Source organism: Oryzias latipes, chromosome 20, assembly GCF_053564925.1.
Source record: "Oryzias latipes strain Hd-rR chromosome 20, Olatipes_Hd-rR_3.1".
Classification (NCBI taxonomy): domain Eukaryota; kingdom Metazoa; phylum Chordata; class Actinopteri; order Beloniformes; family Adrianichthyidae; genus Oryzias; species Oryzias latipes.
In genome coordinates this window covers 22,368,875-22,396,590 of record NC_136256.1, presented here as the reverse complement: position 1 = coordinate 22,396,590, position 27,716 = coordinate 22,368,875, and the positions used below count along the sequence as shown (strand labels likewise).

General features: G+C 39.9%; 2 protein-coding genes across 3 annotated transcripts in view; both read right to left on the bottom strand.

Moving 5' to 3' along the window:
* Window positions 1–227: 227 nt before the first annotated feature.
* On the bottom strand, window positions 228–6,098 carry cry-dash (cryptochrome DASH). Its single transcript, XM_004081085.5, has 14 exons — window positions 5,874–6,098; window positions 4,221–4,393; window positions 3,800–3,893; window positions 3,582–3,712; window positions 3,301–3,449; window positions 2,996–3,084; window positions 2,843–2,916; window positions 2,440–2,529; window positions 2,263–2,342; window positions 2,118–2,177; window positions 1,696–1,853; window positions 1,477–1,596; window positions 1,205–1,381; window positions 228–791 (listed from the first exon to the last, which is right to left on the bottom strand). The coding sequence occupies exons 1-14, from the start codon at window positions 5,934–5,936 to the stop codon at window positions 684–686; spliced, it is 1,566 nt and encodes a 521-aa protein (XP_004081133.1). The 5' UTR covers window positions 5,937–6,098; the 3' UTR covers window positions 228–683.
* Window positions 6,099–7,835: 1,737 nt separating this feature from the next.
* map3k22 (mitogen-activated protein kinase kinase kinase 22) overlaps window positions 7,836–27,716 on the bottom strand; it is a 39,691-nt gene continuing 19,810 nt past the window's right edge. For both annotated transcript variants that reach the window (XM_004081282.5, XM_078938764.1), the window contains 14 exons: window positions 27,086–27,123; window positions 20,646–20,745; window positions 19,795–19,908; window positions 19,528–19,642; window positions 18,911–19,044; window positions 17,983–18,056; window positions 17,047–17,108; window positions 15,841–15,912; window positions 13,787–13,951; window positions 12,499–12,647; window positions 12,294–12,425; window positions 11,508–11,637; window positions 10,103–10,280; window positions 7,836–9,749 (listed from right to left, as the gene is read on the bottom strand). In XM_004081282.5, coding sequence (XP_004081330.2) covers window positions 9,521–9,749; window positions 10,103–10,280; window positions 11,508–11,637; window positions 12,294–12,425; window positions 12,499–12,647; window positions 13,787–13,951; window positions 15,841–15,912; window positions 17,047–17,108; window positions 17,983–18,056; window positions 18,911–19,044; window positions 19,528–19,642; window positions 19,795–19,908; window positions 20,646–20,745; window positions 27,086–27,123 — 1,692 coding nt within the window. In that variant the 3' untranslated portion in view covers window positions 7,836–9,520. The remainder of the gene's footprint in view (window positions 9,750–10,102; window positions 10,281–11,507; window positions 11,638–12,293; window positions 12,426–12,498; window positions 12,648–13,786; window positions 13,952–15,840; window positions 15,913–17,046; window positions 17,109–17,982; window positions 18,057–18,910; window positions 19,045–19,527; window positions 19,643–19,794; window positions 19,909–20,645; window positions 20,746–27,085; window positions 27,124–27,716) is intronic.

The window sequence follows — 27,716 nt, the reverse complement described above, 5'->3', positions numbered from 1 at the left end:
TGGGAGGAAGTGACGTCTGTTCTACAAAATTTCTTTTACACGCTTTACATTTCACCAGTTCCTTAAAAAGCAAAACAACTATTTATCAGGTTCAAATGAATTATTGACTAGTTTAAAACTTTCTTAGAAAAAAAAGTTATGGGAAAACGTTTTATGGGAGCCTGATCAAAAAACAACAACTTTGTATTCAAGAACAAAAAAAGTTTATAAAAATAGAAACAAATCAGTAGTTTCAATTCCTCTTTATGCAGTGTACCATAAAACAATCTCAATTCCTTCTTCCCTCAGAGAATAAAATATATAAAAAAAAACAGTTTGGAGCATAAAACAGAAGTTACCAGATAACAAGATTTTATAACACACATCTTTGGAAAAAAACAACAACCTTGTAACCATCAAAAACAGAGCAAGAACAAACATTCAAATAGATCTCTTATGGAGAAAACATGTTGATAAAAAAATAACTTTGCTGCAAAAAAGAAATTAAAAAAGATCAGACCGACTTTCACTGACAATTCTGTATGTTCTGAAAAGCTGCAGAGTCTATGAAAGGTGAATCAGGAGGCACTTTTATTTATTTTTTCACAGCCAAGAAACACAGTTCCCAAAACGTCCAACAACTTCCCTATTAAATAAAAAGCCATACCATATATCTGTTTAAAACTCAGCTTAGCGTTTTCTTTTCACAGGTTTTTACTTTTAGAGAAATAGAAGTCGATGCCCCGGTCCCGGTGCTGTTTGGGGGTGTGAGAAGGCCCTTTCTTTCCTTTTTGTGACGGTCCTGGTCCACTCTAAGAAAAGAATGCAACACATTTGTCCATGCTATTAAAATTTTGTTTTTTACGTCCAGTTAACCAAAAAAAATGTTTAATGCTACTGAATGTTAAATAAATGCTCTAATCTAATCATCTAAACTGATTTATTTATCAGCATGAAAGAGTTCATGAAGTTGAAATATACCTTTTTTGACTGCTAGCTTTAGATGTAGCCTAATATTTGTGGAAAAAAAGTGTCAAGCATAATGTTGAATTATTGTTTAATATAAAACAGGGGGGAAAAAAATCCCCTCAATAAGTCAAAACTTGCATATCTTTTCAGATAAAAAATGCCTTTTTAAGTCAGTACTCTAAATACTCTAAAAACAAACAAATTTAGTAGCCTCTTTCAGTCACATCATTCACTTCCTTTTTCCTCAAACACCTACCGGTTTCTTGTTAAAGTGCCTGCCCCACTCTGGCGCTGTCACTATAGGGGTGGGGTAGGTCTCGCCAAGCGACACACGAGCACGTGACAGAGCGGCGGAGCTGAGGTTCCAGGGAGTGTGCACATCTCCTCCTCTGACAGCCGTCAGCTCTGGGATCCACTGGCGCACATAGTCCCCCTGCAGCACAAGTGCATGTCGCAATTCAGAGTTTTAATATTGTGCACATGATCCAATTCTAAAAAAACTGCCAAAGGGAAATATAACTAGCGTACATTGCTGTCATAGTCGAGAGCTTGTTTGATCATGTTGAACTTCCTGTTCTCTCTGGGGTCGTTTCCTATACCGGCACTGTAAAGCCAGTTCCCATAGTTGCTGCAGACGTCATGATCAATCTTTAAAGATAAAAACAAAAATTACAATGCTGTTTAATAAAACATTTGAGAAAAAATGTGTGTCTGTAGTTTATTTCAAACTTGGTCCACACTACATACCAGCAGATACTCGAACCACTCAGCCCCCATCCTCCAGTCCAGGCCCAGATCTTTGGTGAGGAAGCTTGCAACATTTTGTCTCCCCCTGTTGGACATGAAGCCCGTCATGGCCAACTCTCTCATGTTGGCGTCTACAAAAGGCACCCCTGTTCGTCCCTCTGTGAGGGCAAATGTCACAGGCACAAACCACATTTATGTCTATTTCACTTCCAGATAGAAAAATACATTATACCATAAAGCATTCCTGATACTTTCCAGGATTTTCAACTAATTTCTAATTCTTTACATTTCTAAAATAAGATTGGGATTGTGTTTGTAGTTGGCAGTGACTTAATACAGCAAAATAATTTATCTTGAGCACAAAAACAGTTTTTTACACGACAATAAGTCCTGAATAATATTTAAAATGTGTCAATACAAACCTTTCCATGCATCAAACAGCTTTGTGTCTCTTTTCCATGGCAACGATTTGTCTTGAAGCCCTAACCAGAAATTAAGCATAAACATCAGAATTTATTTTGACCTTAAAAGCAAATTATTAATTAACATTAATTAAAGAAAATGTACCTTTGATAAAAAACATTTTGTTTCCATACTTTACTCCTACAAACTTGAAGTAGTCCCTCCATAAAAGCTCAAAGATAACCCTGTGTAAGAAAATCACATGAAAATAATGGAACCGTGAACACAGTGTTCGCACTTTTTGACATTAAAATGGGTGTTTGTGAGTGATGGGACCCTTACCAGTAGGTGCTCTGATTTGCCGTCCGCTCCTGCTCATACTTTTTGATCTGATGGTAAATATATCTGGGAGAAATGCATCCCATTGCCAGCCTGCAGTACAACAACATCACATCATTAGTTATAGGAAATCTATGAATCATGACAAGCAAACATGTTGCTGTAACCTCCTTTTATGATTCTACTTATTTTAATAATTGAATGATTTTAATTATTTTCATGATTGTCTGTGTTGTTGCTGTTTAATCCTGATTCTTTCTGGTGTCTCCAGTAGCTCATTTTATGTCTCTTTCTCAAAAGGTCTCAAAAGTTAAAAATAAGATTTTTATCTTAATCTGTCTTGCCTGGATAAATAAAGGTTAAAAAAAAATGTCCAGACTCTTGAGAATAAAAAAGTGACTCTCACCAAGGTGAGAATTTGGTGGAATAATCAACCCCGATTAATCCATTACGAGTCTCTTTATATGTGGCAACTGCATCCTAAAATAGATGGAACAGAAATAGATTCAGGTTTTTTTTTTAATCCACAGCATCTAATTGTAATTTGTTCCGCGCTTACAGTATCCCAGAAGTAGTGTTTGAGTCTGGCCAGAGCTTGACTTTCTCCACCACTGCAGGGGAAAGCTGAGCGAGGATCAGTCTCAGGCTCTGAAGATTAAAGAGGGGAAACAGTTTAAACAGTAGGCTACTTCATACTCCCCTTATTTAAATCGATTAAAGACCCACTCCAAGTAAAAAGCTAAAAACAGATGAAGATCAACTTCATCTGTGCGTTCTCACTGCCAGCAGTTTATTAAGAACGTGGGATAAAATTTCAGGCGAAACTCTGCAAACATTAAGTATTCAACTCATTTGATCATTTACCAGTTTGCTCCAGATCCTCTGCTGTAGGGATAGCTCCACCTTCTAGCCCTGGGGGGAGAGAATTCAGCCTGTCTGGGGTCGGGAACACGGGTCTCACCCTGCTCTTGCTCTCCACGGCCTTTCTGAACTCGGTGTACACGTCAGGAAGTCTAGAAGAACGGCAGGAAATATTACACAGCACTTTTTCAAACTCGCCTTAACAGACACCATGTCTTCAGCTAAAATACTACTTCCTTCCCTAAAGTCTTGTTCTGTGGATGCAAGACAATTTCCTCTCACACCTGGCCATGTGCGGGAATGGCAGATCATCTCTGTGGAACAGTGTGGAGCCCCAGCAGGTGTGAACTTTCACTTCCATCTGAGCGCAGACTTCCTTCACCTTTTTCTCCACATTCAGCTCCTCTGAAGCCACCTGAAAGTGTCAAACGTTGATATAAAAGTGGAATAGATTTAACCAAAAGCCAGATTTATGGTTAAGAGGAAAAAAATAAAAGACTACCTCTTCATGGAAAGCTACACTGCTGACAGAGCCAAGTTGCTTGATCAGGTCAGCGACTACTTCTTCTGGCTTCCCACGTCTCACCACCAAATTGCTGTCACACACAAGTAAACACACCCTAGTCACAGTTCAAACCATGCCAGCCAAGCTGCATCCTGAATTTGAGCGGAAAGAGAGATGGGGACAATTTGTGCAGCAGCGGTGTTAATGTAAACACAACCTCTGTGAGTCCAGGTGCATCCTGATCCTGTTACATGTGTATTAAATCAATCCTGGAAAGCTAGGAGAAGTGATGAGGCAGAGCATGATTGGGAGTAAAAAATATTGTTTTTACTGGAAAAATAAAAGAACACTCTTCAAAATCAAAATAAAAAGTAGATGAGGGACAGGTAGCATGAACATTACAAGGCAGAGGGATTACCTGCCCTTGCTGAGGAGTGTGTTTCTGAGGTCTCTGACGCTGTCCAGTAAAAAGCGTAGACGAAAAGGCCCAGTCTTTGGAAAGTTGAAGTTGTAGGTTCCCACATAATGCCTGGGGTCGAAGCAATAAAGCGGGACTATGTGGTCTGCATTTTTCTGAGCCCAGAAGAAAAGCTGCACAAAAAAAGCACAAAGTCGAGTTGGTATTAAAGAGAGTGAGGCCGCAAATATGCAATATTTTTTAATTAGTTAGTTAGTTAGTTAGCAACACTGATCTCCTGTGGGACCCTTGACCTCGATTCCCCCAGTAGCCACGGGTAAATAATTATATGGGTCAAAATTAACCTTTCTGTTGGTCAGTCCTAACAATACAGGTCAGCTTTGAATATAAAACTAAAATGAACTTATCATTTGGAGCAAACCTTAACTTGTGGGGAATTTGAAGGTTTAAGAAACGTAAAAAACAGACAAACTTCTGCTAAGACTGTAAAGCAGCAGTGATGCAAAGAGTTGGAGACAGCATTTATCTCCTAAAATTATTTATGAATATGCGAAACATCCGAATTTGCACTTCGATTGTTGCTTTTTGTTTGCTTGATTCCATTTATTTTAGCCCATAAATAAGACATGTTCAAACCTTTGGTCAATACTTTCATAGTTTTCCATCTGTTATTATTGTTTTGCACTAAAACAAAATCATTTGGGTGACTATACTTCTACTTGAGTAATATTTAGAATTAAGGCTGGTAGTACTTGAGTAGGATGCTTTGCCCCAAAGATTCGCTTTGGGCCTTGAAGAAGCTAGAAAAGCGCTATATAAGTACACGCCATTTACCATTTACCATTGCCACTTCTATGCAGTGGTGTCTGTTTGCCATAAATTTATAAATGTTCTGTTGACATTGATTTTTTATACTTTTTTTAATTTAAACATTGCATCTGGGTTTAATATGTTGTTATACAAATAGACAAAAATGGACAACTTTTTCCTAATCGACCTGCATCTGGAAATCAATTTTCAAATAAATCTTGTCCAGTTGAATTTTGGTAAGATTTCCTTTGCTTACTCCAAAATAAGAAAACAAATGTTGTTCTTTCATGTTAAAATTATCTTTTACCTTTCATTTTTAGATCTAAACAAAAATTCATCAAAAATCTGAAAACTAGGTTTATAAGGGTTAACACACAAGTGTCCATTTTAAAGTAACCTTCAGACTTTGTGTTTTTTTTTGTAATAAATCAAAAATAATCAAACAAGTTATAAAGCAAAATTGAATGTGTAAATTAACTTATTTGATTACATTTCTTCTACCTATAATAGAAGAAGATGCTGCTTGAAAATAAGTCTCATGTTACCGGATGTTGTTTATTGCTGTTTCACAATAAAACCAAACAAAAAAGCTCGTTGGCTTTGAAAATGTGGTTTTTATTCTGAAAAAAGTCAACCGGAAGTATATTTATATGCGTTAAATGTGTTCAACTGAGTAATTCGATGTAAAAACGTTGTCGTATTATTTATTAGAAGAGAAAATGTCATATTTTAGACTCTTAAATGCCACCCAAACACGGTAGCAAAATCGAAACTAGCATGTAATTTTAAGCTACACTGGGTTTAGCATGAAACGTCATAACATTCAGTGATTCACGTTCTTACCTCGTTGTCGTGAAGGCGTAAGTCATTTCTTAGTAAACATATTACAATACGAGAGCTAGCCATAATGATTAACCCGCGCTGTAAACACAACAACAGTCTTCCACGGAGACAGAAGTGCCTCGTTCTCCCGGCGTCTGGCTGCACGAGCGTCACGTTTCCACGCACGTTACCAAACGCTGCTTTTGTAACTCCAGTTCGTAACAGCTGTGAGGTAGATTAAAAAAAGCAGGGTAAACATCTTAAGGAAACGTCTACTATTGATTCCTCATACATTTTAAATAAAGTGTCTTCCTAAAATAAATGCGTTTTTCTTCCCTTTCAATGCTTTATTTAAATTATAGAAAATTTCACTCCTCTGTCTCAGCACCACCAAGTTTGTGCCATCAAGTATAACGCATAGGTTTCTTTATTTTATTTTTTTAATGAAACACTATGTATCCTAAACACTTTGATTTAAGAGTTTTGAAAATTGGGGGCTAGTTTAAAAATGCTTTTTATTCCAAATAGTGATTTTGTCAGGTGTGGTGCAGAGCTGCTTTAGTTTTTTTATTATTAGAAATATATATATATATATATATATATATATATATATATATATATATATATATATATATATATATATATATATATATATATATTATGACAAAATATCCCTTTTTATCCATTAGCAACTCAAATAGGTTTTGGAATAAAAATTTCAACGCATCAAGAATATTCAGATTGCTTCAAAATGTAAATGAAGTTGCAAATAAATCAAAATCCAACTGATTCAGTTTTTTGACAGTGCTAAGTTCTCGCGGTAACGCAGTGCTAAGGCAAGGCTATGATAAAAATATGGTTGATCCACACTAATAAGTAAATGCCTTGAAATAAGTTTTCACTTTAAAATCCACAATGACAATTTTACTCAAAGAAAATGCTCAGAAACCATTAAAACTCCCCAACTATTCAAGTTATTTTTTTAATTATAAGGTGGCAAATTTAATGAATAACCTAAAATTGTACAAAAGTGAAATGTAACTGAGAGGAATTGAAGAAAAACAAAGGTAAGTTTAATTAAAACTAAAAAATAAGGTATAGTTCCTCCTTACTACTGGGTAGGCCTGCACAATATACCGCAAATTTATCGTTATCGCAATATCAAGTAGTGCAATATCCATATCGCAAAATAGGCAAAAATCGCAATAAATGGTTACCTTAAATGTGCTAAAACAATCCTATAGCAGCTTGAAGCATTTAATGGATCAAATAAATCCATTTATGCATTTGACCAATTCGATGGACCTTTTCCGATGTTGACCAATCAGATGAGCCCTTTTATGTTAGATTTTTGCCTCCTACGTCAACGAGGGTCATTTGGAGTATAATTTTTTAAACCGTTGCAATGAAATAGTAATGATGTTTTTGATTGTTTTGGTATTTGTTCATATACCGCAAATTATAACGTTATCGCAATATTGATCACTATTATCGCATATCGCAAGTTTTGCTCATATCGTGCAGCCCTACTACTGGGGTGTCAAAATTCTTTAAACCCAACCTCCTCTGCATAAAAGCAACTCTGTGGGACTAAACCCATATGAGCTTCAGCTCATCAATGTTGTACAGCTGAAAGTAGTGAGTTGCTTTCTAAATGACAAGAAAGAACTGATTAATGAAAAAGAGATAGACCATCCAAACACTCAATGATATAGGTTTCGTACATGGAAACGTAAAGAAATCCATTCATCCATCTATAGAACCTGGTGAAACCTATCCAATAGTAGCTGGTGCCAAACCAGCTACTGTTGTGCAAAGGTGAACAGGTTGCCAGCGTGAAATAAGAATAAATAATTAAGAATAAGAATAAATACTTTTAAATAAAAAGCTGGAAGCATCAAAACGATCTAAAACTTTATTTACAATAAACTGATCATTTTCACCAATATCTCTAGAGTTATTGAATAAAAACTTGAACAAAAACAGTCTTAGACCGTTGATTTATTAAGTTAAATGTACAAAAGATCAACAACTTGATACATTTCATGTTTCAAGGCTTTGTCATTACGACAAAATAAGCTCTGTCCCAATCGAAAGCCTCTTAGTCCTCTGCCAGCTCTCAAAGGGACAATTATACAGACTTCTCACAGTAATGTCTACTGTATAATGTAGTTATTTCAATTGTATATAATGTAAAAAGAATCTCATACAAAAGTGCAGAACATTATGTATTTACAAAATCTTTTTTCCATATAAAAACTTCAGCAAGTCCTGCGTGTGCTCAGTGCTGAACAGCTGCTGGCCAAAACCAGGAAGCTCTCCGCTTTGGCAGTCTATGTTTACAAGCAGATTTAGATAAGGCACTGACAAGGGCTAAAAAGATTTGATCGTTCCTTAAATGCTGCTGCGTTACAGCGAGCCACCACCCCGCCAACATCAATACATCGCCATAAGTTCCTTTCATCTCCACATCAAAGATTACAGCATTTAGTTCCGTCCTGATGATTTCAGAGGAGTTGGAAAGCGAAGCCTCGGCTCTGTTGGCGTAACACAGAGCAAAAAAGTGCTGCCAAGTCAGAGAGTGGGAAGAGAGTGGCGTGCTAAACCGAAGGCATCTTTGATTCACACTGAAGATAGGAGAAAAACAAAACAAAACATGATGCTTCCCTCAATTTGGTGCATCTGAATTGTGCAGAAAACAGTGTACAAAGCTGCCATAACACAGAAATCTTCAAGGCTCTGAGGTGACAAAATGACTAATACTGCACATTTTCTGAGTCTTCTGTCGGCAGTTTTCTTTGGCTACCTAAAAATTGGAACGAGACTCCTCACGAGTCGACATAATGAATGCTCAAACAGCAGTATTTGTATTGCTTCAGAGACATTGCACACATTTGCAAAAAAACAAAAAAAAAGTTTGGTTTCTTTACACTGGAAAACAATTATTTGTATAAAAATGCATCAATTAAAAAAATATCTCCTGGTCTGCTTTAGTTTGCGTGTGTAAAATGCTTCAAATGCATGATATCACAAGTGCAACACGGAAAATCCTTTAAACGGTGGTGAACACAGTGACAGTAGAAGCAGGGCAACCCTCTAAAATGTTTAGAAAAAAAGACATTCTGACTTACAAAGTCGTATTGTAAGGCGTTGATGAGCATAGGTTGCATTTGCTCAAAGGTGTCATAGAAATCTCATCTGCTTGGATGACTGTCCTATAAAAATACTTTTTTTTTTTAAATCTCAGTTCCACGTAGCTGCTCTAGGCTGTCTGATATACGGCTCGGCCAGATGTTAATGATGCGCAGCCACAGCGCCCTTTTCATCCATAGATGCTGCTCAGCCGCCACTTTTCCTCGTTTGAGGTCAGAAGTCTGGAGCTTGAGCACCTTCTCGTCAGTCCTCCCCCAAAATTTTGAGGGTTCTGGAAGTCAAAGTGTGCTCAACCTGGCCTCTCCAGGAAAGGCTGGAGATAGCTGGTGAGAGAGGCAGGGATCCTAACAAAGCAGACACTGGTTATCAGGCTGGGAGCTGGAGTGCTGCTTGATCCTGAAACCAGGCAACAAGAGTAGGGGGCCCTCAAGCGAGTTGGGTTGGTGAGTTTCAGAGGCACGGAGACCTTGGTTGCCTTGAAGGAAGGCAGCGAGGCGGCAGGACCTCCACGGACCTCAGAAGCTGCCTTGGACAAATGGATGATTGAGCAAAATGTCTGCAGTTGGCCTCCATTTCTCCTCCACAAACACTTGGCGAAGGAAGTCCCTGGACGCGTCGGACACGCCCTCCGGGAGCGTGGGCTTCGTAGGCTGAGTGGCAATCTTAAATATGGCCGCCATGGCCTCGTACTCCGCCCAGGGAGGTTTCTGAGTCAACATCTCGACCACGGTGCAGGCCACACTCCTGAAGAGGAGCAGCACAACAGTTAGGATCAGCTTGTGTACACACACACTTTTAAAATCAAATCGCATTACAATGCAACTAAACGGAAGGAGAATTATTGTATGCATCATTTCTTTAATCAGTTCATCTCAATCCGATCACATTTTGATCCGTTTTAAAAGTCTTCCCAATGATTTGAATACAGAAATTCTCAGAAATAAGATTTTAAGCTCAATTCTCTTTATATGTGTCGTCCATTAATAGAAAAATGCAACAAGTATGTGTAAAAAAAACACAATTTTATCAGAATCATTAAATAATTATTACTTCCACCATAACTGGAAAAACATTACTTAAATTGGAGCTCTCCTTACCATACATCCGCTTTCCGGCCATATCCTTCCCCATTGATGACCTCAGGACTCATCCAGTAGGGGGTGCCAGTGACAGACTTGATTCCTGTACCAGACATGCAGATGGTCTGGATGCGTTTGCTGGCTCCGAAGTCTCCAAGCTTCACGTTCCCGGAGGAGTCCCTCAGGATGTTAGCACCTGGTGGAGCCAAACACCATGATGTCAGAGTTATTCAGGAGTCTCCAGAGAGGCTGTCCGATCGTTTGAAGGAGCAGAGGGAGTTTGGAAGTTCAGTTTCTGTGACAGAAATTTGGGATAAAAGGTAAACTTTTCCTAGGCTTTGACAGGTTGGGTTAGGTTTGGAGAGGTGGAGTTATTTTTGAAAAAAAGAGGATTCCTTGAACCTGCAGTGCCAGCTGCCTATTTTACGTTTTCCTGATTCCAGGATAAAAAAAATCTTGGTTTTGCCTGAGACCAATCAGAAAATAATGAATACAAGTGGTTTTCCTTTTATAGTAGTTCTTTGACATGCCCTCATCTTGCTCGATTGGTGACTAATGCACACTCCACACCCACAAAGGTCTGAAAGAAATGATAGATGGAGTCAAATCTCTCCAGGCTGGGGTTCACTGTCAGCACATGTGTGCACATACAGCATGTACAAGCGCTAAAATAAATCGCTGGGTGCTAACGTGCACTTCAGAACCTCAGAGTCAAGGCTGCCAAGTTCAAACCGCATGAGCTGACATCTCTTTTTTTTCTTTTTCTTGCTAAAAGACAAGCCCTTGTGTGGAGGGGTGAGCTCACAGGGTATATTAAAACAGTGTTTTCAAAGTGGAAAATCTCACCCACCCACACTCACGGAGCCTGGCTGTGTCCCACGTGACCCACCATCAATCTCTCCCATTGGACGGCACATTTCCTTCTTTCTGGTTATGCCTTAAAGACCCACTCTGATTAAAAAAGTGTTTCTAACCAACAATACCACCCACACTTAAGAGGCTAATTTCTAATAAATTACCACCACTCTGCAGAAACTGTATCCTAGTGTTTTTTTAAAATTATAACTAAAAACGTCATAATCATAATAAAAAAAACAGCTAAGAATGCTTTGAAAATAAGTCAAGAGATGATCGGAGTGGATATTTATTGACACTGCAACTTCCAGAGCTGCTAGGGGGCAAAGTTAAAGCTTTTTTTATTTGCTGTTAAGGATTCTTTGCTCTTGCCAGTTCCAGAGAATCCCAATTCCTCTCCAAGGGCCGATAATTTTCCTCACTCTGAGCAGTCAAACGAAGGAAAAACTTGAGAAAATGTGCAATTTTTGTAGCACAGGTCTCATGCTTGGAGGCTATCTTTTATGTTTGGGTTTTATGGCTTTTAAATCCAATTAATAACCCAAGTCGACCTGTGCATTTCAGTTACCTTTGATGTCCCTGTGTACAATCATGTTGCTGTGCAGGTAGGAGACCCCCTGGAGGATCTGCCTGGTGTATCTTCTTGTCACCTTCTCTGTCAGAGCGCCATAAGCTTTCAACTGGTCCTTTATTGAGCCCTGGAGGATGAGCAACAGAAAGGAAAAAAAAAAGGGTATTAGGGAAAGAGTACCACGCTTAAATGGAGTTATTTTAGTGTCTGGAAAAGTCGCTTCCCAGCCAACGTTAAAACACAAAAACCATGAGTGTAAACAAACAACTTTGGGCCGAACTCTCAATCTGCAGCACTTCCTTTCGTTTCCCGCTTTCAGTTCCTGGAGAGGAAACCTCGGGAGCAACGACCTGGCCCAGTAACACCTGTGACGTACTTTAAGGGAAAACAAAACATCTCCCTCTACACTTGAAGAGACACCTTGGCAGTGCCCCCCTCCCACTGGGCCACTGTAGCGTTATCGGTCCTCGGCAGGAGGGCCGCCTTTTACCCAAACCTTGGCTCTGTCCCCCTCCGCCAACTCAGCAGAAGCAAACAATTCCAGTTTCCAGACATTGTGTGACTAAGACACTTGATGGTTTGAAAGCATCAAAAGGAAATATTGGAAACAGGCTCAAGGACGGAGTCCGCTGGCGACAGTCGCTCATTAAGCGGGTGAGAAAATGACCTCATAAAACGAGCTGTTCTGCACACAAGCCTGCTAACGTTTTCAAGAAAATGCTGAAGTCCAACAGCTAGAAGAACAAAAAACCTTGAAGGATCCAACGTTTTATGCATACGCACCCCAGGCATGAACTCCACAAAGATGGTGAGTTTCCTCTGATCCAGGTCCCGAAGACACCCGTAGTACTGAACAATCCTGTCGTGTCGCAGATTCTTCAGCAGCTGGATCTCACACTCCAAGGCGTTCACTTCCTACAAAGGAAATCTATGAATCAGAGATGCATTCGTACCAGATCGTAAGGGTTTCTTGATGCACACCTCTCACCTTGCTTGTCTCTTGACAGTCGGGGTCAAAGGGAACCTGCTTGGCGGCCAGCTCGCGGCCTGTGTCTGCGTCATAGCAGAGGTAGACCTCCCCGAACGCCCCTCGCCCCAGCAGCTTTCCCTGTCGCCAGTTGACTGGCGCCCGCGGTGCTGCAGAAAACGCAACGCCAGACGATGAAAACCCAACCAATAAATAACTGAGTTAACAAGCCCCGAAGACAGTCAGCAACACTGATACACCGATTTGAAGGGAGCACAAACGCTCCAGCAATAAACTACAATAAACTCCTGCAGTAAACCTCACAAGACAAGACGTCAAATCCACCGCAGTCGGAAAAATACCTCACCGCAGACCCTGTCAGATCACGGGGAAACCCCAAATATCAGTCAGACAGAGGGACTGTTATCCACTCACACAAAGTTGTCAAAACCTAGAAAGATCATCTCAGCAGCTCCTTCTTTCAGACCCAGACTTTGAGACTTTGTTTTGGATTTAGCAGCCTTCTTTGCGGTTGTGTTAGGCTGTTAAGTTTTGTGTGGGTGAGACGTCAGCCACAGACTGCTGAGCCAAGCTGACAACAGGAACGAGACAGATCTTTTTTAGGGGGGGGGGGGACGCTCGTACAGACCGAAGGAAGACAGACGCCATCAAGGAGTCTGAGACCCAAACTGATCAACATGGTGGGCGGGGCATTATGTTGCTTTAATTTCACCGCTTTACTGCACATCACTTCTACTTATATTTCTGACTTTTTATACACTTGGAAGTGTTCTGTGGAACATAACCTCACTTCAACAGTTGTGTGTTATTTTGGTGTGTAGACAGCAAAGAATCCACAACAATTATTCTCAGATTTGAATTTAAATCAACTAAACGATCAAAAATATCACACAATTTATGCATTTTAAACAATGTGTAGTACATGGACCTTAACACTATATAGTAGGCTATACTGTCATATATTTGATTAAAACGTCTTTTCATACTCAATCACCTAACTTGTACTATTTATTAATTTTTATACTTCCTGCTTCTCGGTCTGAACTCTGTTGGATAGTGGTAGTTGCTAGTCTTTAGGAAAATCATTGATGTCTTTGAACTTTCTTGGTGCCGCTGCACAAAACCCAGGCCTTTCACAGAAAATTACATTTCAGATAAAAAAACAAATCAAGACAGAACTTCACTCAAATCATTGAAGTTTTTGGTGATCAACTTATCATATTTCAGGGGGAAAACAATTGAATTTTACAGTTATTGATATGTGGTTAAATTATTGTTCAAAGCTTACATTTGGCTGTTCCTCGCTGGCAGCTTTTGTCAGCAGAGCGTCCCAGAGAGCGCAGCTCGGTGAACTGCAGCGTGCTTTCGCCGTTATAACTGCGAGTGCGACTGGAAGGAACCAGCTGAAAAAGGTTCTCCTGCGGCATGAAGCTCCGTGGAAGAGTCCTACGACCTGAAGACACGAATACACACAGACAGACATTTGATTCGCTTTGCTTTCACCGCACAATAGCTTCACAGGTGCTGCGCATAGAGCAGCTCAGATTGCAGGCAGGCAACAGCCTCTCACTACTCTGCCCTGTTTCCCTTCTGGCAGGAAGTAAAGCGCAGTGTTTTCATTCGAGTTCGAGTTCACTGCAGGGGAACATAAATCAATGCTAGCCAAGGTTAGCCTCTGAGTGAATAGTTAATAGCAGCTGCATGGAAGCCTGAACATCATGTACATAAAAAGCGCCAAAACTGGTGATGTAAAGTTCTGAACATTTCATAAAAATATGTTATCTGACAGGGGTGTGACGATTACTGCATCAACGCACGTTTTTTTTTAACGTTTTTTTTTTTTTTTTAAGTTCTGCATATGGTCCGTGATTGGAACTATAATTAACACATTAAACACATTCATCTTTGCTGATAATTTACTTTTTCTGCTAGTCCTGTGTTCAGACTTCAAGGGTTTCTGGGAGAAACCTGTTCTCCTTCACTCCCTGTGCAGCGCCTCTCACACCCTCTTGCGCTGCACGCGCTCCCTCTTCTTACACACACACGCCGGTTTCAGCAGCACATACAGATCCTCATTCTACAACAGAAGTTTCCGTCTCGCGTGGAAATACAACAAATTTACTGCGTTCTAATTATTCATTACCATTGTATTCATTTCCATTAGAAGCTGCAAGCGTTCTTGAGTGCGCAACACGACCGCCCGCCGGAAGATTTTGTGTTTTGTGTGTGTGTGGGGGGGGGGTGTATTACTGTTCTCCTTCACTCCGTAACACCAAACATGAACGCCACTACATGTTTTGTTTGGGAACTATTTTGTGTAGCGCAATGTTACGTGTCTGTATAAACAAAGGCGGAGCCTCCTGCCCCGCGTTCTTCATGGGTGTCAGGCTCCATGGCTACCGGAAAGGTGACAAAGTGTCTGCAGTCTCGTTTATTACTGGGCAATATATAATATTCTGAGAAGATGTCTGTTCCAGAGAGCACAGGTGAAGCCTCGCGTACAGCTACAGAGCGGTCCACTGCAGAAGAATCAACATGCACCACCAACACACTTGTGTGCGCTTCTTCCTCCTACACACGCAGCGCGCTGACACACATACGCATAGAGACATTCTACAACACCTATATAGTTAGTTCATTAGTTAGATAGGTAGTAGTTAGTTGGTACTGTTATTTTTTATTATACCATTGTCCGGGTGAATACTCGATTCTGATTGGCTGCTGGGTGTGCATTAAAACCTGATAACCGCACGGTGAAAAAAGAAGTTCCGGTCACCTAGCTTAACTGTTTTGTATCACTGCTCTGGCTTCTTTAAAACAACCTTTTGCTTCATCATCTGGATAAAAACCAGCGATAAGAGGTGAACTTTCTCCCTGAACTGATGCTTTATTCAACCCATCGGAAAGATTAGCATATATATATTGCCGAATCTTGACTGCAGCGGTGGCGCGACGCGACGCGGACTATTTGTTAGAAAAGCGATTCTGTCTTTCTTCCCAAACCCTGACAGTAAGAAGTGTTTTTTTTTAACCCACATTGTTCATCTTTTTGTTTCTCTTCATAGTTGCACAATTATGTGCTCAATATAGGGTGAATTACAATAAAAACTGTTGGATATGATCTGTTAGAAACTTATGTAAACTATTAATAACATGCAAACTAGATCTTTTGGCTTTATTGGAATGGTTTGGACTAAATTAATAATAATTTTGCTTGGTTTGATGTTTTAATATGTTCTTTGTGGCGACTTTAGTTGTTAACCGGCTTTTTGTAAACAATGTTTTCTCTTGTTATCATATGTGTGTGATAATATTCTGCTTTAGGAAGGCGGGGTTGCTTACGGTCTCCATAATCCTTGCTGCGATTGGGCAACTGGAACTGGCGTGGGAAAGTCCCTCCTTTCCCATGGCGACCTAAAAAAAAGGGAGTAATTAGGCAAAAATGTGGGTGTCAAGAAAGAAATGATTTAGCCTGAACAGTTATTCTGTCATGAATTGCACACACAACACACTTCTTAAAAACAGCTGTAATTGAGCACAGATGTTTCGATGCCTGATAATGATCAGAGGTTAAATCCATTGAATCTGGCTTTTCTCCTCTGCATGTCACACACGGAGGGGAGCAGCGGCAGTGAAATCGCGTGCAGGTCCCCCCAAACTGCATCAGCGACAGAAAGCCCGGCCTCCTCTGAGCGCAGTACAGCAGTAACTAAAGGCATGTGGCGAGTGCTGCTGACGCACAAGAGCGCCGACACTCAGAGCGCACGCACCGCACGGAGAAGGCCAGAGCCTCCTGCAATTGAAAGCAGCTGTTCTGTCAGAGGACTGCCGGCGCTCGCTGGTGTTTCTGCGGCCGTATCCCGGGGAGACGGCAGTTATTTTCTGTGTTTGGCAGCGCGGGATGGAGAGGAAAAATCTACTCACGGGGAATGATAAACAAACACTGTAGCTCTCGGCAGGAAAGGCCACACAGTTTTACATCTGAGGAGGGGAGCGCACGTGTGCATGCCCAAGTGAGTCTTTAAGCACTGCTGCTTTATATGAGCCTGTTAAACATACGCAGCATTCCCCCTTTTTTAATGCACACAAGAGGGATGCAGAACGGAAAGAAACGGGCTGATTGAGACACCTGCTCTTTTTATGAGTTCTTGTATGGTGTTCTGCAATTCGTCTCCATTTTACCCATTTTCTTAGAAAAAAAATTAATTTATATTTTCTAAAAATATGTGCAGATTTACGTAGAAATTAGAAAGTGTGGACAGCAAAACATCTAGCTTTCCAAAAACCTACAAATTGACAACCAAGACATAAACTACCATTACAGTATCCCATTTTCAAGAGTTTTTTTAAAAATTCACAGGCTTTCTACACCATTTTCTCTGTAGAAACTAAATGTGTAGGTTTAATTATGACGCTTTCAAGCATGGAAAAGGTTTTTGCACCTCTCTTTTTATCTTTTCTGTGTTGTTCCAGCAGAGAACTACCTTGGCAGCGAAGCAGGGTTTGTAAAGGAAGTGCAGTGAGTGCTGCAGATTAGACCCCTCCTACCTTTGTATTCATAGTTGAGATTCAGGTAATTATTGTCGCGGTTGTTCTGTGAAAAAGGAGGGCTGCAATGACAAAGAGAAAAAGAAGGGGGAGATATGTTAAATCACTTGGAATTTCAGTCAGGGATTCCTCTCATCTTCAAAAGGGAACTCGTCTCCCACTGGTTGCCTCTAAAAAACTGCCGAAAAAATGGCTTTGGCATTCACAGTCATTCTGTCAGTCAGCTTCTATATGCAACAACTGTTGCCTTAAATAAGAATGATAAGATGGAAAAGGCTTTCTCTGCAGCCACGAGGACTTGAAACATGTGGCGGTGCATGAAAGAACTGGCAGTGAAGCTAATGTCCCTGCATACGATTAAACGCGCGTGCGACCGCCCCCTCAAAGCCTCTCTGTCACCAGACTCGTCCCGCCGACCCAGCACGGAGTGACGTCTCTGCTGACCGCAGGGCAGCGTGGGGCCACGAGACCCTGGATAAGGGGCACACATGCCTGCTCGCAGGGAAAAGTTCCATGCATTCGTTTCCTGCCATTGTTCTGCAGCCCGGAGCCCTGATAAGCCTCGTGCAGGTAGAACGGTTTCCGTCCTGCTCTCTAACCCTCGCTCTGGCTTACAGCCTCCCCCCTCTTTGATTCAAATTGAGCCTTTTCTCTGCTCACTCCTCTCAGATTTTCCTCTTGTGCAGTGTGCACACATCTCCCACTCAGTCACTGTTTCGCCCGCTCTTATGATAACAGGAATCCAGGCGTCCAGATAAGAGTATGGTCACTATGGCAACAACAGAATGACCTGATTCCTTTTCCTCCCAGTGAGGCCAGGAGAAGGGTCAAACGCCTCTCCTCCTTACTAAGTTTTATGAAAACCTCTGCTCGGCTCAGTCATACAACGGAACCAACAGCATCAATCTGCACAGAGCCGAGCCACAAATCACTCACCTGTCCAGTGCCTGATCTATGGATTGACAGCTGCTCGACAGCGAGTTGCCAGCACTCCCGAATGGATCCAGCATCTGACACGCATAAAACAGAGAGAGAGACCGAGGGTCAAGGAGCCGGCAATCATTAGAATATCACAAGCTGCGGGAAACACCATCTCCATGACACTCACAGCCCTGCACCGGGGTAAAATTTGGAGTGTTATCATATAAGTTTAGCAGCTGTTTAGTTTTTTTTTTAGGACAAACTTTTAAAAACAAATACTAAAGTTCATTTACCGGCTGAAAAAACATATCCTGAAATATTAGAACAATTGAAGCAGGATTCTGAATAGTTAGCCAAATCTACATTCCACAATAAAAGAGAAAGACTTTTTTGAGTGAGCTGAAAAAGTCAATTTCATAAGTAGGAGCAAGGGCTGTAATGATTAATCGAGCTAATTGATTTATAGTCCTACGATTGATCTGTCTGAGACAAGTTGTTAATTATGAACTTTATGAAACTAAAATGGGAATTTGTGGTTGACGATGTGGTTTAACTATAAAGCGTAATCGTCAACCACAAATTATGATATGAATCCAATTGTTTTCGAAATGAATCGTTACAGCCCAACTAGGAGCCATATTTTTTTTAATCCATTTCATCAGGAGGCTTGACAAAAGTTATCTTAAATTGACTGAAAAAAAAAACTAAATGGAAATGTAAGATCTTCTTTTAATCACTCTACAGTACAGATCCTGAAGTCAAAGTATTGTCTTAATTGAATTCATTTGTAGTATTGTAGAATTTGAAGTGAAACTGACATGTTTTTTAGATGACATTAGCAGTTTTGTCTGAGTAGAAAGTTAAGGTGAAAGATCTTAAAATATGTCAAAAAATGACTAGACTCAGAATTCCTTTTTGTTTTTTGTTGATCGTGAGCTCTTACATTCTGGTCCGGGTTTTCTGGGATGAACTCCCCCTCGCTGTGAATGCTGGTGTAGGAGCCCTGCCGGGCGATCTGCTGCTGCTCTTCAGGGACGCTGCCCGGAGGAGGCGACGTGCGGCCGGTGTGCATGGAACCTGGGACAGAAACCGCAATGGAAAGATGAAAAGAAATGAGTCATTGGTGGGTACGAGTCCACTGCCACTTCTCACCTCAATTACTGTGACAAAACGCTTTGGCTGAGCTGAGGCAGCCAACGAGCGCTTGCCCTTGTCATGAGAAAAAAGGCTGAGCAAGAGGGAACCTCAGAAAAAGGGCAGAGAGGCCACCATGTATAAGAACTCCCAATAACAGCAAAAAGGTAAAGTTAAATCTTTATTTCCTTCACGGTTTAGTTTATTTCCCCCTTCAGTCATTTATGTGACCTGCCTTCTGCCATGCAAAACAACTTTCAAACTCCTAAATACCAAACAAGACGATAAAACGTCCCCAACTTCTCTGACCGTGATGGAAAGAAACAACAAAGTTTCTTGGAATTTCAGAGGTTCCTGCTCGTTTGTTGGTGTAGAGACTTGAGATGCGAACGTGTTTGATGCAGCAGAGGTGGCGAGCCGGCTCACCTGTCGAGTGTTTGCGGACCCTCTCCGAGCTCTTGAGCAAAGAGCCCTTCAAATCTCCTAATGACCGCGATGACTTCATCTCGCTCTGTTTGTCCCTGCTGTTCACCTGTAGATACTGCAATGAAAACATTCAAGAATGAGAACGGCGTTGTGTTGACTCAGCCCTGTTAGAGGAGAAAGTACTCTTGTTGATTTTAGCAGAACAGACTCAAGTAAAACAGGACTTTTGCCAACGTTACCAGGGTTACAGGCATCACTGGAACTCACATGATTGTTTTGCGGGGTTTTAAGCAGTATCCTGAGGAGCCCGTTGGTCACAGAACTGCTACCCGCCAGAACCGCCTGGTCCAGGTCCTCCTGCGTCTTTAAAGGTAATACCAACTAAAGAGGCAAGAACACCGAAACAAGATCTTTCAAAAGTCAATTAATAATCATGTTTAAATGCCTTAAAGGGGCGGTGAAGGTCATTTCTGGGATAAAAACAAAAAATTCTTTAGATTTTCCTCATGCTTTTATTGTTTCATCACAGCAATGCTTGTGAAACTGGCTAGGAAAACTGCAAAAGGCCACAACATTTCTTACTCTACAGTTTGCTTTTGTTTTAAAAGTGATGCTTGTTAAACAGGATTTTTCTTTTTTATAGTGGGCGGGAAAAACTGCAAAAAGGCCACACTGTAGAAGTTAACAGCAGGTCAATGCTTGGAATGTATCAGTGTTTATTAAATCAATAGTTAATTTTTAGCTCGGTTTTAAAAGCTTAAATGGAAATGCTGTTAAGACTCAGTACAATTAATCTTTTTTTTTTTTCTTTCTCCAAAGAATTTACATCTTTGTGCACCAAAAGGGTCAATAAATGTACTCAAAAATACAACTTTTCAAAAGTTTCAAAAATATTCCAGCTCAATTTATGCTTTTTAAGAAACCATTTTAATCCAAGATTGTTGTTTTTTTTAATTTCTTTTGCTATCAAAAATGTAAATATGGCTGGACGATAACTCAATGGTTGCATTTTGTCAGCGGTCTGGTAAATAAAAGGCACCAAAACCAGAAGGTTGGAAAAATACTTTATTTCTGCAATATTTAATACAATAGTTTTGGAAGAATCTCTAAATACATACCTCTTTTTCCAAAAAAAACATGTCCATCTGCTGGCCAAAGGCCTCAGTGACTTTCTGCAGCAGCTCCTTGATCTTCAACGGCCTCTGAAAAGGGATGATTCTAGAAAAAGTGAAGAAAGACCGGAGGGTGAGAGATCAAAGAACCATGTTTACTTTGTGGCCGTCGGCTGCTCTCTTAGTCACAGATATGAAAAGAGGCTTTGTTTTCCCCATCATACTGGTTTTCTCACATTTGCTTGGATTGCATAACCAGAATGTGATGCATTTCTCTGTTACTTTATGGCTTTGTTTCCGTGGCAACGAGAGGAAAAATACTCGGGTCAGCTGGGTCAAGGAGCAGTTAAGAGAGGAATAATCGAAAAGAAACTCATGGATGCAAATGGCGAGTTTTTATCTACTGTGGAGAAAGCTGCTCTGTGCACATTTGATCCGTCTGAGTCTGAGCTTATCGGTCGGGGCTTGAGGGACTATATGTGGACTTGTATGTTTGTAAAACTTTACATGCATGAGTGTGCTTCCCAATCGCTGTGTGCATCAGCCTCTGTTTCAACACTGGGCCTCTCCACTAAGCCAGCACAAAGGCAGATGGGAAACTTCCTGAGAGGAAAGAGGGGGGGGAAGAAAAATCTGGAGCGGCAGCAAAAGAGGCAGGATGTGTGTCTTTCCCTCCTCTTTTAAAGAATGACAAAGTGAGAGATACAGGGACATGGAGATATTTACAAATCGGCACAGAGAAAATAAAGGAGACAGCCTGAGAAAATAAAGGCAGAGATTCCCTCCAGTGTTTCCCTGCCTCTTCTCTTCGAATAAGCCCGCCCCACTTGCTGCTTTTGAAGAATCTGCTCTCTCATTATAGTATTCTGATAACCGATGGGGTTTGTTTTTATCCCATCGCTTCCTCATCAAGAGGCCGAAGCTGGGCCCATCTTAATGACTCTTCAATGCCCCCCCCCCCCCCCCCCCTCGTTTAAGGAGAGGATTCTGGGAAAAGAGACTTCTGCAGATCAGAGGCGAGCAGCGACGCGGCTAAATGCTCTTCGTCTCTGTTTAGATTCAGTGATCATGAGAGCGATAAAGAGCTGGAGGGATGTGGAGGAGGGGTAGGAAAAAAAAATAAGAGGATGCTGCTCCAACAGACATGACTTTCCTTCCTCTACATGTAAGCAAGCATGAGGACACAAACCCAGACAGAAAAAAAAAGCTTAGTCTCCTTCATTTTCCTGCTCAGCTTTGGACCAAAAAATGATATCCTGAAGAGGCAGTTTCCTTTTCTATCATGCAAAACATCTCTTTTTGGGAGATAAATGCTTTTGTGCGTGGTCCTCTGGGAGTAAACTAAAACTATGTGGCTTAAAAGAAGTTAAATGTTTCTAATTCTCAGCGTTGGAATGCACCTGCTGTGTGGAGAGGAAGTCATGTCTCCTCATTAGGAACAGAAGAAGCTCCAAAATTTTGTATAAGTCTCTGAATTGCACCAAAATACATTTTTCTATTTGATATCAGAACAAAAATCAAATTTTTTCCAATTAATTTTAATTAAATTTCCCATTTATAACTTTTCAGACTTAAGGTTCATTTTTCTGAAGATCTATTCATGAGTAGAAGAAACTGAAAAAAGTAGAAAACAGAACACATTTTCACATTTTTTAGATGTTGTATTAAATGCCCAGGTTCTTTGACGTGTAATTTAGCTCTGTGCATTCTTTCATGTTCCACAGGTTTCTTCTCCTGTTTTTCTTTAACCTAAAAACAAGGAAATACATCCTCATTATGCCAAATTCTCCTTTTAAACTTGGAACAGCTCTGAGTGAGAATATCTGACCGTTACTCCAGACCCGGTGAAGTGGCCTGCTAGGCGACATTTGCTGTGACAAATTCATATTATTGTAATAATTTGATTAAGTATTTTCTTTTTTTTGCACAACTCTCCAAGCTGTCCGTGCACACAGCTGCTTTCTCTGCCCTGACCTAAACCATCACTGCTCGCCAATGACTCAAGCGAGGCTTTACAGTTTGACTCTATTCCAAAGAGACAAGCCAATTATCCTGACTCGGGGATTCCCTATTTGTTCATAACTTGGAAGCACCTTAGATATACAGTAACAGAAAACCAATTATTATATTGGCTTGAAGGAAAACGAACAGGTACTTGTGCTAAGGTTTCAAGAATAAATGCAAATAATTAAAGTATAACTTTATTTAATTCTTAAATATCAACAAAGGTTTATTCTGCAACTTCAGGGTGCATTTTGTTAAATTTAAGGGATTATTCTGTTTCATATATAGTTTGTGCAATATTTAAATTCATTCAATCACAATCACATAAACTGTCCAACTGGAATTACTGCTTCTGCATTTTTTCATTTTTTATTTTTTTATCTTTTTGTCTTGTTATTTCAATCTATTTCCTTATTCAGTTATGTTTATTTATTCATACAGCTACCTTACACTTACCTTCTTTCATATTATTTATCCCTTTATTATTTATCCTTCTACCTTGCTAGTTTGCACGAGAGCACAAGTAACCGAAGTCAAATTCCCTGTACATGCGCTGTACTTGGCAAATAAAGTGATTCTGATTCTGATTCTGATTCAAACCAATTTTTTTTAAAGCTTTAATAAATGGATGTTAAAAGCACCTAAGTGCTGTTCAAATCTGTAACATCAGCTCCAAAGAATTTATTTTTTCAAAGTCGACACAAACCTCTTAGATAAAAACTGGCCTCACGCTGCTAATACAATGTGCTACTCATAGTTTACCCAGAGAGCCGAGCATAATCTGAGAATGTGAACCACAAAAGATAAGAATGAGTGTGAACTGATAGTAAAGAGACAAGAGAAAGAAAACTGTCAGATGGAAAAAAGTGGGAGCAGACAGAAACGCAGACAGGAACACGAAAAACGTGTCTCTTCCGCAGGAGAAGCAGCCAATTAGGAGCCTGAAAAGCTGGAGAGACTCCATGTGAAGCTGAAACTCGCCGTTTTCCTCCTTTTCCTCGCTCCTGTCCGCCTGTGGCTTTCTAATCACTCAGCCAATGCCTGCTCCTCTGCTCTATAGTTTGGCAAATGAAAGCAATTACTCGCAGGTTCTGGTTTCTTTTTAGCCCCAGTGTTTCTCCGCTGTAACAGACCACACTGCATTTCTCATTTTCCCCGCTGAGAGCTTGTTTGGAGTGGAAAATAAGAGCTTCTCCTCCTCTGCTCCCACATGATTCTTAGAAAATTAAATTCAATAAATAGTGTTTTATTTTCCAGATTGAAGCAAATCATATATTTATAAGTTGTTTTGCAAGAAAATGGAGGGGAGGCTGAACATTGCAGGCAAGGTTACACAAAACTGTTGTGTCCTTTGAAGCGATAGCACACCTGCTGCTCAATCTCAGGCTTTTTGTTGCATTTCAGATGAAAAAATTAACTTTTTGAAGACCAGAGAAGACTGCAGATCACTCGGAGAAAGATCAGGGCAGGTAAGGAAGTCATAAAGAAGCACAAAACCAAAAAGAAAAAGAGGAGACAAACTACAAACAAACAACATCTGAAGGCATGTGTCACCACTTTGCCTACAGTAAAGCGCTAAAATGATAGCAAACTAAAAATAGAAATGGCAGGGCAAGATTGGAAAATGTATTTGCTTAAACAAACAAATTTAACATACCCTAAACAGAAATGAATGGAAACAAGTAGAAGAGGAGAATACACAGTGGTGTTCAAACGCTTTTGCCCCCTTCATAATTTCTCCTTTCTTTACCTGATTAATTGACTTAATTGATTTACATTCATAGGACCCAACCAGATCCCATTAGAAAATTGTTTCAAAATGACAAACAGATTATATCAATACTGGAAAATTCGGAGTACCATCATTACAAACAACAAACATGATGTCAGTAAAAAAAATGTTCCGCTGATATGGAAAAACAACAGTTGGCTGAACTTAAGGAAACAATAAGAGAATGGATTTGCCATTAATTCTTGTTTACTTGTACACATATTTAATTTACACTTGACTATCTTGGAATGTAGGAAACCTCAGCTGCGCTGATCAGTGCCCAGGTATTTTTAGTCACACTGGTTGAATTTTTGGCTAAAGCTGTCCTGGATCGATTTTAGGTCAGTCAATCGGATCGTTCAAAATGAACCAAAAACGTAGGAATCATATCGCCAACCACAAATAATGATATGAATCGAATTGTTGTTGAAATGAATCGTTAAGACCCAAGATAAAAGTGTTTATTAGTCTTGGGAGAAAAATAATGGAGAATGGATGGAGAAAAACCATCTTTCCAAGATGGTGTAGCATGATCTCAAAAAGGCGGCTTCATGCTTTTAAAACATCAACAATTTTGCAAAGAAAGGGCCAAAATTCATAGCTAGCTATGACACATTTCTGCATGTAAAAAATAAGAAAAAAAACTTTCACACCACTGATTATTCTTCTCTCTAAATTCTCACTTAAAAGGACTTTGTTTTAGTACATCAACTATGCTTCTAAAGTAAGAATAAATGACCTTTTAGGGAACCCAAACACAAAACAATGACCCCCAGGAGCAGCATGAACAAAATGTTCCCTCCATTCTTAATTATGTTCTATTTACACTCTGTTTCTGCCTTTTTTTAAAAAAAAGCTCCTATAGCCACAACAAGTTTTTAAGTTTCTTAGAAGATTGTCTCCATGCTTTTCCTCTATCAACCCAGCATGCACAGACACATCTATTAGATATCTAAATCATGGCTATGTTGATGTTTACAGCTATAGATATGCATTATGCATCCTATAGACATCGATTCATAGAGTCATCGTATTTGAGCTCTCTATCAGACGACTTTCTTACAGCTAATTGCGTCCCATCATGCTTTGTGCGCTGTAAACAAGTCACCATTTTTCTCAAGGAGGGTTAAAGTTTATTAAACGGGGTTGATTAAATGTGATAAAGTACATCTAAAATATTAATGGTCGTATTGTGTGCTTTAGAGGCCATCTTTCAAACTTTTGATAAAAATGTTAATGTAGGTAAATGTTTTAGATTGTAGTCTAGTCAAAAAACATCCCAAGATACAAGTCAAGTAGGTGTGTGGGAGACCTCTATATGCAATTGTCTTTCAGAACACTATTGGTAGACCTCTAATAGAGTAAAAAATAAATAGAACTCTATTAGAATAACAAATACCGCAGGTCCTTCATCCCAGCTGCCATCAGGCTGTTCAACCTCAGCCTAAGCAAATAGTTTTTATAGTTTACTTTTAGTTTTTTTATTCCACTGTACAAAAAATGCAAATACAGATGACTCTATATTCCTGCACATCTCTTTCCCTGTTTATTATTTCAGAACACTGTTATTTTTGTAAATATTCTTTCTAAAATGTATATTTTGTTAATTACTGTCTGTACATACTTGTGCCAAACCCCAATTCTACTGTGACAAGGAAATGTCCCATTCGTGGCATTAATAAACAAATCTAATTAAAATCTAATTAAATAGAGTTGTCTGAAAACCAGAACATTAATTTACGATCTCTGTAGTCTCAGTTTTTCCTCCCCAGGAAACCCAACTTCCCATAATCCCACTAAAACCCACACTGGAAAAAGCCAGGATGTCCTTATTTAGGCAGGCCAGGTCTACTTCTAATTAGTCAAATAACATAATCCAAAAACAACTGTCCCTTAAAGAGGACGTGGATGATGGTTCTGAGGAGGGTATATGTCTATTAGCTATCAAATAGACATCTTGTGCCCAGTTGGGATTCTCTTTTTAAAGATGGCAGCGAGGTTACAGATGTAACGTGGAGAGAAAACAAAAAAAATAAAACAAATATATACAAAGAGTTAAAGAGCCACTCCAATGAAAATAGTGTTTTCAACATGTTCTTGTAGCACTTTTATTATGATGGAGGACATGTATAAATAAAATTAATACTAAACCTGTGTTTCTGAATATTTTTTTATTCAAATTGGGGTCAAATCATGAGCAGACGAAAAAATACAGATTAAAAAAGCTTGTACGGTAGTTGTTACGTACAAACAATAATCGGCGAGCCACTGGCTCCCTGCTCTGCTCCATTCTGACGCATCCAGTTGTAGACAACTAGATCCATGTACGTTTGTTTTCAGCATTATCATAACTTAAAGACCACTTGAAAAGCTTTTAAAATAGATCAAAAGACGATGGGAGAGGGACTGTAAAGCTACATTTGACCAATTTGTTCTCCAGCTCATTGCTTTTTTCAGTCCCCACTCCCCTTAAAGCAAGTCTAAAACTTAAGGCTTCAGCTCAATGCAAAAGCTGAATTTTCCCTCTCTTTATGCCACTCTGGCATGTAACTGATTTCCTACCAAAGACACAAAATCCCAGGGATGGCAAATCAAAACAAAGAAGATCCGAACGACACAGTTACGGCTTGGACACAGGAGTTGAAAAAACAACGCAGAGGTTCCAACGTACCGTTTTTCTCTCTCATGCTCCAGCTTGACTCTTAAATCCTGTTGAGAGAAACAAGAACAACAGAGGGGAGTTATGGAAATGGAAAGTTGAAATGATTCATGTTCAGGCCTGGGATTTGATGAGCTCAAGCATAAGCGACAGAAACCAATATAAAACTACTCATTTCATTTTGATGTTTCTTCATTTTGAAGCTCAAAAACAACTTTATCCTACAAATTCACTCCAGGGATGACATGACACAACTTATGTCTTCTGTTCTAAGTCATTACCGAAGCGAGCAGGAATCTAGAGGAGCCTGTAAGTCTGCATGAGGTCACTGTGATAAACTGTCATCATATCAGTGATAGAGATTGGATGAAAAGTGGGGGGTTCAAGCCCAGCTCACAGAGGAAGGAGGCCATCCGAGCGGAAACTCTCTCTGCTCCTCTGTGTTTGTTTATGCCTCATCATAAACACTGCTGCTTTAAGAGGATTTGCCAATTATCATTCCACGGACAGGGAACAACTTCTGAGAGCGAACGGAGATGACTGAGGGGAATAAACGATCGGAGAACTAATATCAAACAAGAAAGATACGCTTTTTAAAAAATTAGTCGCTTTTAAACCGATCAAAGTCGGCACCAATACTGGA

What these genes read in the sequence shown, in the direction of transcription:
- cry-dash (XM_004081085.5), bottom strand. Translation starts at nt 5,936, where the DNA reads ATGGCTAGCTCTCGTATTGTAATATGTTTACTAAGAAATGACTTACGC. An exon ending in ACACTCCTCAGCAAGGGCAG is followed by an intron (nt 3,894 to 4,220) that starts GTAATCCCTCTG and finishes TGTGTGTGACAG; the next exon opens with CAATTTGGTGGTGAGACGTG. An exon ending in GCAAATCAGAGCACCTACTG is followed by an intron (nt 2,343 to 2,439) that starts GTAAGGGTCCCA and finishes TTTCTTACACAG; the next exon opens with GGTTATCTTTGAGCTTTTAT.